This window comes from Lynx canadensis, chromosome E2 (genome assembly GCF_007474595.2).
Source record: "Lynx canadensis isolate LIC74 chromosome E2, mLynCan4.pri.v2, whole genome shotgun sequence".
NCBI classification, from domain to species: Eukaryota; Metazoa; Chordata; class Mammalia; order Carnivora; family Felidae; genus Lynx; species Lynx canadensis.
In genome coordinates this window covers 49,600,298-49,612,584 of record NC_044317.1, presented here as the reverse complement: position 1 = coordinate 49,612,584, position 12,287 = coordinate 49,600,298, and the positions used below count along the sequence as shown (strand labels likewise).

The following is a 12,287-nucleotide window of genomic DNA, read 5'->3' as shown; positions in this document are numbered from 1 at the left end:
CAATGATTCCTTCGTTGTATATCAAGACGGTACCATACATGAACTCTATTGTGCTTCATTCATCTGTTGTCCACCACGGTGCCCACCACCACTATGCCATTCTGTTGTAAAAATTGCATTTTCATCAAAGGTTTGGTATTTGAAAGTATAACCCCTCATGTTGTTCTAGACTGTCTTCACTGTTCTTGGCCCTTCAAATAGCTATATACATTTTAGACACAGTTTGTCATTTTACAGCACTGGTTCTAAAAATTTCTCCCAAGGAAATAACCGTACAAGAGCAGGAAGATGGATGTCACTGTTCTAAATTTTGCATTGAACTGTTTAGGAGATACAAACTGAACATTCATCAGTAGGTAATTGGTTAAAATGTGATATGTCTGTATTACTGGAATACTATGCAATTAAAACATTATAGATCAATATTGATAGAAAAGGTTTCCAGCATATTAATGAGTGAATAACATCAAGTTACAACATAGTATGCATATTGTCCTAGTTTTGCAAAACTGAAAAGATATACAGATACCCTAAAAATGTTCAATACAATCTTATTTATTATGTTTATTATGGAGACATTAGTGCCTTTTTAAAATTATTTGCTTATTTAAAAATTTCAGGCATTATTTTTTTATTTTTTAATGTTTTTATTTATTTTTGAGACAGAGAGAGACAATGCATGAGCAGAGGAGGGGCAGAGAGAGAGGGAGACACAGAATCCGAAGCAGGCTCGAGGCTCTGAGCTGTCAGCACAGAGCCCGACACAGGGCTCAAACTCACAGACCACGAAATCATGACCTGAGCCGAAGTCAGATGCTTAACCGACTGGGCCACCCAGGTTCCCCAACAGGCATTATTTTTTAGAGAAAAATCTAATTTTACTCAGGGGAAAAGAAAAAGATTCTCCAGAACACTGATGTATGATAAAAATGGCAAATCGTACCTCACAGTAATCCTATAAATATTGGCATTTAGATAGGGCATATTTAGGAAAATGCCAACCCTTTAGGTGACAAACACGGACAACAAGAGGTTCAGAAAACTGCTCTATAAGTATATAGAAAAGGGGGTGTGCTAGAAGAGTTAACGGAGCATCAACTCTTTAAATAAATTCGCTACGAGTTGGAAAGAACAAACATGAGAATCAACTCAACCAAAAGCGCAGAGATGAGGAAATCGCAAAAAGAATTAATCCAGAGCCATTTTCAATGGGGCCTATATCTTGTCCTATCCATATTCTTTTTAATTACATACACCAATAAATTCTCCTTCTGTCTCAGCTAGTTCAGACTGGGTTTTCTATTTCTTACAACTGAAAACATCCTGATATAAACATCTATGAGCTCCACTTGTCCACCCTAGGATCTGGTAATGACAAAGCACAGCGTTACTGGCCCTGGATCTCTGATGGTAATATGGAACTCAAGTAGCTGAAAGGTAAGGTCCAGGAAAAAAAAATTGTGTGAAACCGTTCTCTCTCTCTCTCTCTCTCTCTCTCTCTCTCTGTCTGTCTCCAGTAAGTATACACTGAAGTAAACTATTCAACCAAGAAAACTTAAAAAAAAAAAAAGCAAAGGAGATAAGAAGTGTGGGGTGGTATCCAAAATACTCTGTGCCTGGGGCGCCTGGGTGGCTTGGTCGGTTAAGCGTCCAACTTCGGTTCAGGTCATGATCTCACGGTCCATGAGTTCGAGCCCCGCGTCGGGCTCTGTGCTGACAGCTCAGAGCCTGGAGCCTGTGTCAGATTCTGTCTCCCTCTCTCTCTGCCCCTCCCCTGTTCATGCTCTGTCTCTCTCTGTCTCAAAAAAAAATAAATAAACGTTAAAAAAAATTCAAAATACTCTGTGCCTTAATAGCTTAGTTCAACGTCCAAAAGGCTTACTATAATATGTCCCCCTTTTTTCACACACCTTTCTCATGAAGACTTTATGGAATTGAAGACAAGTTTCTCTTTTATCATTCAGTCTCTTCTTGTCACAAAAGACCCAAAAGAGATAATGAGATTTATACACAATGGATGATGTACAGAGAGTCTTAAGTGGTAAGATAAAAACTTGCAGAGGACAGGAGCTAACTGCAAAAAAAATCTTACACTCAAATTACAGATTGCATGATTTTATGTATTTTTATTAAGTGGTCACTTCCTTGAATTACGTTTTAAAGCTCCTTACAAGAATCCTTTTCCTCGGACAACTGATTATGACTGACTGGGTTGAGCTCCTTAAAATTTTTACGTATTTGTCATGTTTATGATAGGTTTCCTTTCCACCAAGTTAGACATTTTCAGGGCACCTACTGTTTGTTAAGCACTGGCTGGAGGTCATGGTCATTCAGCAGTAAACAAACTTCCTGCCCCCATGGAGCTTATATTCTAGTGGGTATGGATTTTGTCATGTCCATCTATATACTTTTGCTAACATCCTGACCTTACCTATCATTCTTAAGGGCTCTCTCCTGTGTAGATTTGACTGAACGTAGAAGTTCTGACTGAAACTTACTGTACTATTCTCACAGGGTTTCTATGGCTTGAGGACTGAAATTTTGAGCTCTGCTGGAAACACTAGCCACATTCACACAATAGGCTTCTTTCAGTGGAATTCAGATATCATAAAAAAAAAAAAAAAAAAAAAAAAAAAAAACCTCAGCTCCGGGCTCCTGGGTGGCTCAGTTGGTTAAGCTTCTGACTTCAGCTCAGGTCATGATCTCCCAGTTTGTGAGTTCAAGCCCCACGTCGGGTTCTGTGCTGACAGCTCAGAGCCTGGAGTCTGCTTCAGATTCCGTGTCTCCCTCTCTCTCTGCCCCTCCTCCATTTGCACTCTGTCTCTCTCTCAAAAGTAAATAAACATTAACAAAAAAAACTCAGCTCATTGCTGAATTCTTAAAATACAATATTTTATAAATATTCTCTGCTGTGTGGATTTTCTGATGAAAATGAGAAGTCTACAGTCTGAAGAACACTTTTCTCACACTCATCACGTGCACTGGATTTATCACCATTATGGACTCTCTAACAAACTTGAAGACGTGAAGTTTTACTAAAGCCATTACCACAGTCAAAACATTTGTAGGGTTTATCTCCCGTATGGACTCTCCAATGGGCTTGAAGATGTGAGGTCTTACCACACTTGCCACATTTATAGGGTTTCTCTCCTGTGTGATCCTCTGACGAACATGAAGATAGGAGTTCCAGATGAAGCCTTTCCCACATTCTTCACATTTGTAGGGTTTCTCCCCTGTATGGACTCTCTGATGGGCTTGAAGATGTGAACTCTGACAAAAGCCCTTACCACACGTCTCACATTTGTATGGCTTCTCTCCTGTATGGACTCTCTGATGGACCTGAAGATGGGAAATCTGAGTGAAGTACTTACCACATGTGTCACACTTATATGGTCTTTCTCCAGTGTGAACTCTCTGATGGGCCTGAAGGTGGGAATTCAGGCTGAAGTTCTTATCACACATACCATATTTATATGTCTTCTCTCCAGTGTGGATTCTCTGATGGACTTGAAGATTGGAGGCCTTACTGAAGTCCTTCCCACATACCTCACACTTATATGGTTTCTCTCCAGTGCTAACTCTCTGATGAGGACCAGGATTCTGATTAACTAGCCTGTCGCATGCCTCCCATTTGTATGTTTTTTTTCTCTAGGAGCGGGGGGGGGGGGGGGGGGGGTGGCTCTAATAGGCTTGAAGTTGTGATGCCTGATTGAAGCCTTTATCACACATCTCACATTTAGAGGATTTCTCTCCAGTGTCATTGATACAGCAAATGTTAAGATCTGGGCTATGACTCGAGCCCTTCCCACACATGTCACACCTATACAGATTGTCTCCTGGGTGAAGGAACTCATGGGTGGGAAGACAGGAGTTCTGACTGAAGCCCCTAGCCTACCCCTGACATTTGTAGGGCTTCTCTCCTGTGTTGATTCCCTGATGATTTTGCAGGTGTGAGCTGACTGAAGCCCTCACCACACTCACCATTCCTACCTCATTTCTCCCCTGCATGAATGCTCTGACAAATGCAAAGCACTGAACTGTTGCTGATGTCCTCCCCACACTCACTACATACATGGTGTTTCTCTCCTGAGTGGGTTATACTATGTTGGAACGATTTCCTCAGGAACTCTTTTCCACAACTATTGTGGTTATAAGCCTTCTGGCTGTTGTGTGCTTCCTGATCATCGTAATGTTGAGAGATCCTTCTCATAACACAATGGTCACACTTAGATGGTTTATTTTTTACATCAATTTGCTGACACCTATTCTGATCATTGTGTGACTCTCTCAGGTAGATTTTCTTCCAGAAATCCCAAGTAGTCTTAATTGGAAATTCTTGACTTTTGATAGTATTGGAACTCTCCCCTTGAAGCTTTATTACACAGTTCTCATCTTCAATAACCTGAGATTCTCCTGCCCACACCCGACAGGAGGAATCACCTTGTGTTGGCAACTCAGACTTCTTGCTTTGCAGATTTATTACAAAGTCTTGATTTCTGGTTAATTTACTTGTAAACGGTTCCCAGATCTGTCAGTATATAACATCTTCATGTGAAAGGTATCTTAATCCTACTTTTTGAAAAGTCTCCATCTTGGTTTGATTCCTGTGTCCTGGAAGGATAAAAAGGATTCAGATGCGAGCATGAAGACAAGTGAATATTGTTCAGAGACAGAAATATTTCACAGATCAATCACACCGGGAGATCTTATTCAACCAGTGAAGACTTCAGCTTGACTTTATCACTGGCTTTTTCGTGCCTATGGAAACACAGTAATGAGCAGGCTCCTTCCTGCCCACTAAGTACCAAGGAGACTCATTTATAACATACCAAGACTAATGTATGAGGTCAAATTAGAAATACAAGGCTACAGAGCAACAAAAAGACGTATCAGAAAGATTTTACAGGGGAGAAACTCTACTTCTTTGTCCATAAAAATAATCACTTAAGTAATTCCTGCCTCTTTTCTGCAGCAGGTATATAAGATATACAAAATCCTGGATATTTATAAGCCTTAAAATCATGGTTACACTATTACCACCTGCATGTATGTATAAGACAAGGCAAAAATGGCTGGGAAATGCCGAATCTGTCTCTTAGTGTTTACAGAAAGATTATCATGTGATGCCAAGAGTTCCCACAGAGAAAAAGAGAAGACATCCTCAGAAAAGTGCAAAGAATTTATTTGTAAAAGGAAACATTTTCTCTGTCCTAATAATAAATCCATGAGATAGTTTCCTTATATCCTTAATTTAGCCAGTAAACACACATTAAACAAGCTAGATTTGAGAGGATTCCCCTTTATTCCAATGAAGTCCTAATATAGAATACCCAACTGATAAACATTATAACTAGAAAAAAAAAACACTAGAAAATGTATTCTCATAGCGGACATATCGTATGGGAGTAAAAATCCTATGACCATTGTGGCCACTTAATTTGGCTGGATTTTCTGCTGAACAGTTAGAGTCATCTCTTAGCTTTTGTGGATTTGTGTTTGTACAAAAGGTGCTATGGTACACAGCACACAAGATGGCCCCCAATGATCCCTGCCTCCTGATATCCATACTCCTATAAAGGTCCCCTCTCACAATGTATCAGGATCACTCTGTGTAAACAGAATATGGCGGAAGTGATGCTATGACACTTCGAAAGTTAGATTATAAAAGATACTGTGGCTTCTGCCTTCCACTCTCTTAGATCACTAGCTCTTGGGGAAAACAGCTTCATGTTTTGGGGACACTCAGGCAGCCCCAGGGAGAGGCCCACTTGGCAAGTAAGTGAGACCCCCAAATAATCAGCGAGGAACTGAGATATTTTGCCAACAATGATGTGAATGAGTCCATCTTGGAAGCAGACCTTTCATCCTCATCAAGCCCTCAGAAGACTTAAGTTCTGGCATCTCCTTGGCAGTGACTTCATGAGATCCTGAGCCTGAACCACCTAGATACCTGCCCGAGATTCCTGGCTTACAAAAACTGTAAATAAATGCTTGTGGCTTTAAACCAATAAGTTTAAGAGTAATTTGTTATATAACTATAGATAACTTAATACAAGTACCACAGAACTTCTAATTAGGTTAGACATTAACAATGTTCTGAAATAATCCTTTTATCACCGTGGTTCACTCTGCTCATGTAAGCTTTCTCCAGGAGGAGCAAATACATAGAGACAGAAGGAAAAAATGGTGGTTTCCAGACTAGGGGGAGGAGGTATCGGAGCTACTGTTTAATGGGTATGGAGTTTCAGTTTGAAGATGAAAAAAGTTCTGGAGATATGTGGTGGTCATGGCTGCACAACACTGGGAATGTACTTAAGGTCATTGAGAAGTACACTTAAAATGATATATTTTGTTATGTATATTTTACCACAATAAAAAAAAAAAAAAGCCCTTGTCAAGTAACTAGTATCTCATCCCTTCTAACTGAGAGCTAACATCAGTGAACATCATTTTACTGTATCTGATTGTCTTTCATACAAGTTGAGATTCCCCTCGTTCTTGTATGACAAGTCATTTTTCCACTGAAACTCAGACATCTTGAGTATTATAAGACTTGGGATTTCATGTAAATCTTCTGTTTTACTAGGCCCCCTCTGACACCTCTCTCAAAGGCGAAGGGGGGCAGAGCTAGGCCCAGATTCCCTACTTGGCCTCTGTTGATATCTGGTGGGGTAAGGAGTTAACTACTTCTGGGCTGGGGTGAGACTTCGGGCCCTTTACTTCTGGTCTCTGCAGATAAGACTGTGGCTGAATGGGGCAGAGGTGGTTTGTTACTGGTCCCCATTGGCTTCTACTGACATGGGGTACGAGGAGTTGGCCTCAACTCTGCCGGGTAGTGGTCAAAGTCCTGAATTTCCACTAGGTCTCCTCTGACACCGCCTAAGCTGGGAAAAGGAGAGGCAACTCATTATCACTAGGTGAGTGTGAAGTCCAGGCTCCCACATTGTCTCCTTTGACAACATAGTGGTGGGTGAGTACTTATTACTCCCTGACAGGGAGTTTGGGGGGCTCATTATAGCTGGCAAGGCAGGAAGCCTAGGCTTGTCATTACAGCCTGGCAGGGGCAGGTGTGGGGCGGGTTTTGTTTGGTTGGTTGGTTTTTTGTTTTTTGGTTTTTGTTTTTTTTTTTTTTTGTGACTGGAAAGAGAGTAGTTACTATCAAAAAGTTTTCTGTCTTGCTAAGCTGCCCCTTTCCTCACCCTCTGACCAGACAGAAAAGGCTTTTTTTTTTTTTTTCTTTGGTCTGTACTCATTGGTATTTCCACATTGCCATCATCTCCAGCACCAAGTCTGGGATATATGAGGCAAAAAGAAAACCCAAGTAACTCACTGCCATATCACTCCTCGAGTCTTAGGTCCCAAGCCAGTCTGCCTGCTTTCATGTTTGCTTTACATACAACATCCAGGATTTTTAGCTGTACTTAGTGGGAAGAATAGGGAAAAGTACGTTTCCTCCATCTTTCCAGAAGTGGCAGTCTCCAGAATTACTTTTTGGGAACAGACCTTGTATGTAAGAACACTGAAGTGTTCTTTAAAAACATTTTTTAGGGGCGCCTGGGTGGCTCAGTCTGTTAAGCATCCAACTTCGGCTCAGGTCATGATCTCACAGTTCTAGCCCCGCGTCGGGCTCTGTGCTGACAGCTCAGAGCCTGGAGCGTGCTTCACATTCTGTGTCTCCCTCTCTCTGACCCTCCCCAGTTCATGCTGTCTCTCTCTGTCTCAAAAATAAACATTAAAACATTTTTTTAAAAATCTTAAACTACCTAAATGTCTAAGATTAGGGAATTCTTTAAGAACAATTCATTGAACTATAATGTAGTCATTAAAAATGCAGATGTGGGCGCCTGGATGGTTCAGTCAGTTGAGGGTCCGACTGTGATTTCAGCACAGGTCATGATCCCAGGGTCATGGGATCAAGCCCCAAGTAGGGCTCTGTGCTGAGCATGGAGCCTGCTTAAGATTCCCTCTCTGTCTCCTTCTGCCCACCACCCCCACTCATGCTCTCTCTAAAATAAATAAAAATGTTTTTAAAATGTAGGTGACAGAAACTTCTATTTCTGGCTATAACAGAATAACTAGGACTAAACATGCCCTCCTATCATGAGTAGGAAAATTGGGGGAAAAAGTATGAAACAACCATCTTCAGACATCGAAAGCACAATACTTTGATCTCTTAAATGCAGGAAACAAATGAGGAGTCCTATGATCACCCCAGATATTTGCCAATCGATAACTTTTGAACTGCAGGTGCAAGAAGGAGGAGCGCAAACAGAGACCTGCTGAGTGGAAGAGACAGAAATCAGAACAAGGAGACTGGGTAGCTGGAAATTGCAGAGCAGAGTTCCAGAAAGAAGAATGCAGAAGAAAAGCACTGTAAATCTGCACAGGAATACCTTTGAGTCCACCACTAAAGACCAAACTGTGCACATATATGAGGAAACTCCACAGGCCAGGCAAAAAGTAACCGGAGAGTTATGGGCTGAATGGTTGCCAGAGCTTAGTAGCTTAGTAGGACTTAGAGGTGTTTGAATTCCAAACAGTCAAAATGGAAAGCCCTCACTGACCACTAGGGACATTTGGCAGCAACTGAGGGGCCATGCTTAGGTAGAAGGGCTAAACTATCTCTAGAACAGAGTTTCTCAACAGTTGACATTTTGCAGCAGGCAATTCTTTGTTGCCAGGTGCTATCATGTGAATTGTAGGATATTTAACAGCATCCCTGTCCACTGCCCAGTAGTTGTCAGTGGTACCCACCCTAATCATGACAACCAAAAATGTCCAGACACTACCAAATGTCCCATGGTGGGGCAAAGCTGCTGGAAAGCCACTGCTCTGGAATAAAGATTACTCTAGACCCAACCTAACTAAGCTTAAAAAACAAGGTCGAAAAGAATCAAATTGAACCAAAGGAACATATGATGATCTGATTATTAAAAGAAAAAGCATTTACAAAAAGTTGATGGTCATTCATAATAAATGCTCTTGAGCAAAGTAGGACTAGAAGGGGACTTCCTCAACCCCAGTGACTGGCATCTACAAAAAGGCCAGCAGGTGATGGAGGACTAAACACTTTCTCCCTAAGATTAGGAACAAGTAAAGGATGTATATGGTGAGTACTTCTATCCAAAATTCTTCTAACAGTCTTAGCCAGTGCAATAAGAGAAGAAAAAGAAATCAACACAATGGGGACAGGAATGGAAGAAGTACAACTTTTTATTTAGTGATGACCATCTGTGTAGAAAATTCTAACAGGTCAGAAAAATGTTTTTAGATTTACTATGCAAAGTTAGCAAGGTCAAGATACAAAAGCCAATTATATATCTATATTCTAGCAACAAACGGACACTGAATTTCAACAATAACAGCACTTAGAATAGTACCCCCTAAATATCAATCCCTTAGAGATAAATTTATCAAATACATGTAAGAAACCCACATACTGAAAGCTGTGAAACAAAGCTGAGGCAAATGAAATGACCCAAATAAGTGAAAGAAGATCTAAATGCTCATGGGTCAAAATGACTTGTATCCAGAATATTAGAAGAACTATTAAAATTCAATACAAAGTAAACAACTTAGCTTTAAAAATGAGCAAAAGAATTGAACCTTTCAAAAAGAAAATATGCAAATGCCCAAAAGGCAAAAAAAAAAAAAAAAAAAAAAAAAAAAAAAGGTAGTCAACATCTAAAGCATCAGAAAATACAAATGAAAACCACAGCAATATATCACAACACAACTGTCATTAGGATGACTAAAATTTAAAAGATTGAAAATATCAAATGTTAGAAAAAATGTGGAGCCAACTGGAACTCTAACATATTGCCAAAAGGAATATAAAATATGCAACTACAAATGAAAAATTATTTGACATCTCTTAAAAAGCTAAGCATATAACCCAGAGATTAGATTCTCCTCCTAGTTATTTATCAAAAAGAAGAAAGAAAAGAAGAGAAAAGAAAAGAGCTCAGAGCCTGGAGCCTGCTTCAGATTCTGTGTCTCCCTTTCCCTGCCCCTCCCCACCTCTCAAAAATAATAAAAAATTTAAAAAATAAAATAAAATAGGCTGCTAACTTCACTAAACTTTTCAGAAAGGATATACAGGTGGTGAAAAAAAAAGCACACTAAAAAAAAAAAAAAAGCACATGACTCAACATCATTTATCATGAGGGAAATACAAATCACAATCACAGTGAGATGTCGATTCATGAGACTTTTATATTTGCTAACTTGTGATTGAGATTGGGACACTGTTAGTGTTATGCCCAGAATTCGTGATCCCCAAAGACCAGCAGGGAGCCGAGTCCAATGCAAAAGCAAAGAGCCTTTATTCGAGCTAGCTCGAGCTCAATCCCCTACCTGCACCGATGCAGCAGTGAAATGCTGGAGAGACTGCGTTTCAAAAGCACAAAGGTTTTATAGGGATCTAGGGGCAGTTAATGGGGTGATGGTCATGGCCTTAGCCGATTGGCTGGGGAAGGGTCAGAGTCCCATTGCGCAGGTTGCCGTGCGTGATTTGAATGGGAAGTTTGAACGGGTGAGCGGGAAGTTACTTCAGGGGAGTAGGCATGGTCTGAGGTTTGAGCGGGAATTTCTTTCTGCGGTTTTCCCGGAAAGGGGGCCATGTCAGGGACATAGTCACTCAAGATGGAGGACACAGAACAAAATGGAGTTGGCCGGCCTAGGTCCGCTCTTTCATTCCCCCCTTGTCATGTAGCTTACAGACCCAATCATGGGACTGGCTGCATTTCTATTTTGTCCTCTTCTGTTATTAGGGGCTTGCACTGAGCACGGAGGACCATTAGTTGGACGGCCTCCACACAGACCCTGACAAACTGGACCAGCCTGTTGATGATACAGGGTCCAAGGGTTACTAGTAGGAGCAGGATGGCAAGGGGTCCGACAAGGGCCGAGATGAGGGTAGTTAACCAGGGAGACCAGTTGAACAGACTCATACCAGGACTGAGATTGTTCTCTCTCTAACTTTTGTTTTTGCAGCCCTTCCCTTATGAGGGCCATAGATTCTTTTATGACACCTGAGTGATCAACATAGAAGCAACATTCTTCCCCTAGGGCTGCGCATCGTCCTCCTTGCTGCATGAATAATAAGTCTAATCCCCTTCTGTTTTGGAGTACTACTTCTGATAAGGAAGTAAGGGATTCCTGTAGATGAGAAATTGATTTCTCAATACTTTCTATGTCTAAGTCAATGGCTGCCCTTAGGGTTCTGTAGTTTTTGTCCTGGATGACGAGTAAGCATATTCTGGTCCCTGCCCCCACTAATCCCAGTCCAAAGAGCGCTAAGAACCTGGGAGTGGACGCAGGGAGTGAGGCCACTGGAACAGGCCCACCAAGCATTTTTTGGGGGAAGTAGATACACTGTCTCCCTGGGGACTGTTAGGGTTTCATTACAGAGATGAGACTGCCCGGGGCAGGGGGGGGGCGCCTATGCAAGTGCCCTGCCCTGTTACTGCCTGGAGGGTTAGTCTTGCAGTAACCTGCTGCCATCTGCAGGAGCTAGAGTTGGAGGCTGTTGTATAATTACCTTTAATGGCAATACCTTCGTAATATGGGGGCCGGACATCTAGACAGAGCCAACAGGACTTGGTCAGGTTGGGCCTAGGAGCGTTTAGTAACTGGTATCCTCCGACAACCATGCTCTACAGGGGGTCTGTATCAGATAGTGAGTTGTGACCTGGGGCAGGAGATGCGGGTGACACTCTGGTAAGGACAGGGGATGTGGAGGGCTGTGTGGCTGGGGCCTGGGTGTTTCTGGGTGTGGCCGTCCGGGCGGGGGCAAGTCAGGGAACTAGTACTTGGTGGGGTCCTACCCCCTTGGGGGACTGCTGGGCAAGGGGAGTCGCTTGCATTCAGAGGGTAAATAGCGTTCCCTTGTCCTTGGCTCCCTGCCTAACCCGGTCGTATATCCTGAGTCCCCAGGTTTTTCCACTCTCCCGTCCTGTTGTTTTTTTACCTTGGCTTGTAAAGGATATAACTATGGGATTACCGCGCCCCCAGGCATATGGCAGTCGGGGGCCACTGGGTCGCTTTACCACGATGAGATCTCTGGTGTGTGGTGGGGTCCACCAGATGTGCCCCATCGAGACACATGACCAGGAGGCGCAAAAGTAGCCAGCCGCGTCCCCATATGTGCTCGAGCGAGAGTGGCCAGGGCAGACATAGAAATAAAGGAATCCGGGGGCATATGGTGATAAGGGGAGCAGAGTTTGGAGGTCTACGCAAAGTTCTGGGAACCAAGTGTCCGTGGGGTGGCTCTGGGAAGTCTGATT

At 42.2% G+C, this 12,287-nt stretch overlaps 1 protein-coding gene across 1 annotated transcript; it reads right to left on the bottom strand.

The window, feature by feature from the left end:
- Positions 1-2,971: 2,971 nt before the first annotated feature.
- Positions 2,972-11,654, bottom strand: ZNF233 (zinc finger protein 233). The gene is given in 4 exon segments (XM_032591288.1): positions 2,972-3,159; positions 3,162-3,955; positions 3,957-4,611; positions 11,543-11,654. Coding segments are annotated over 4 exon segments (1,713 nt in total). The 3' UTR covers positions 2,972-3,007.
- Positions 11,655-12,287: the final 633 nt, after the last annotated feature.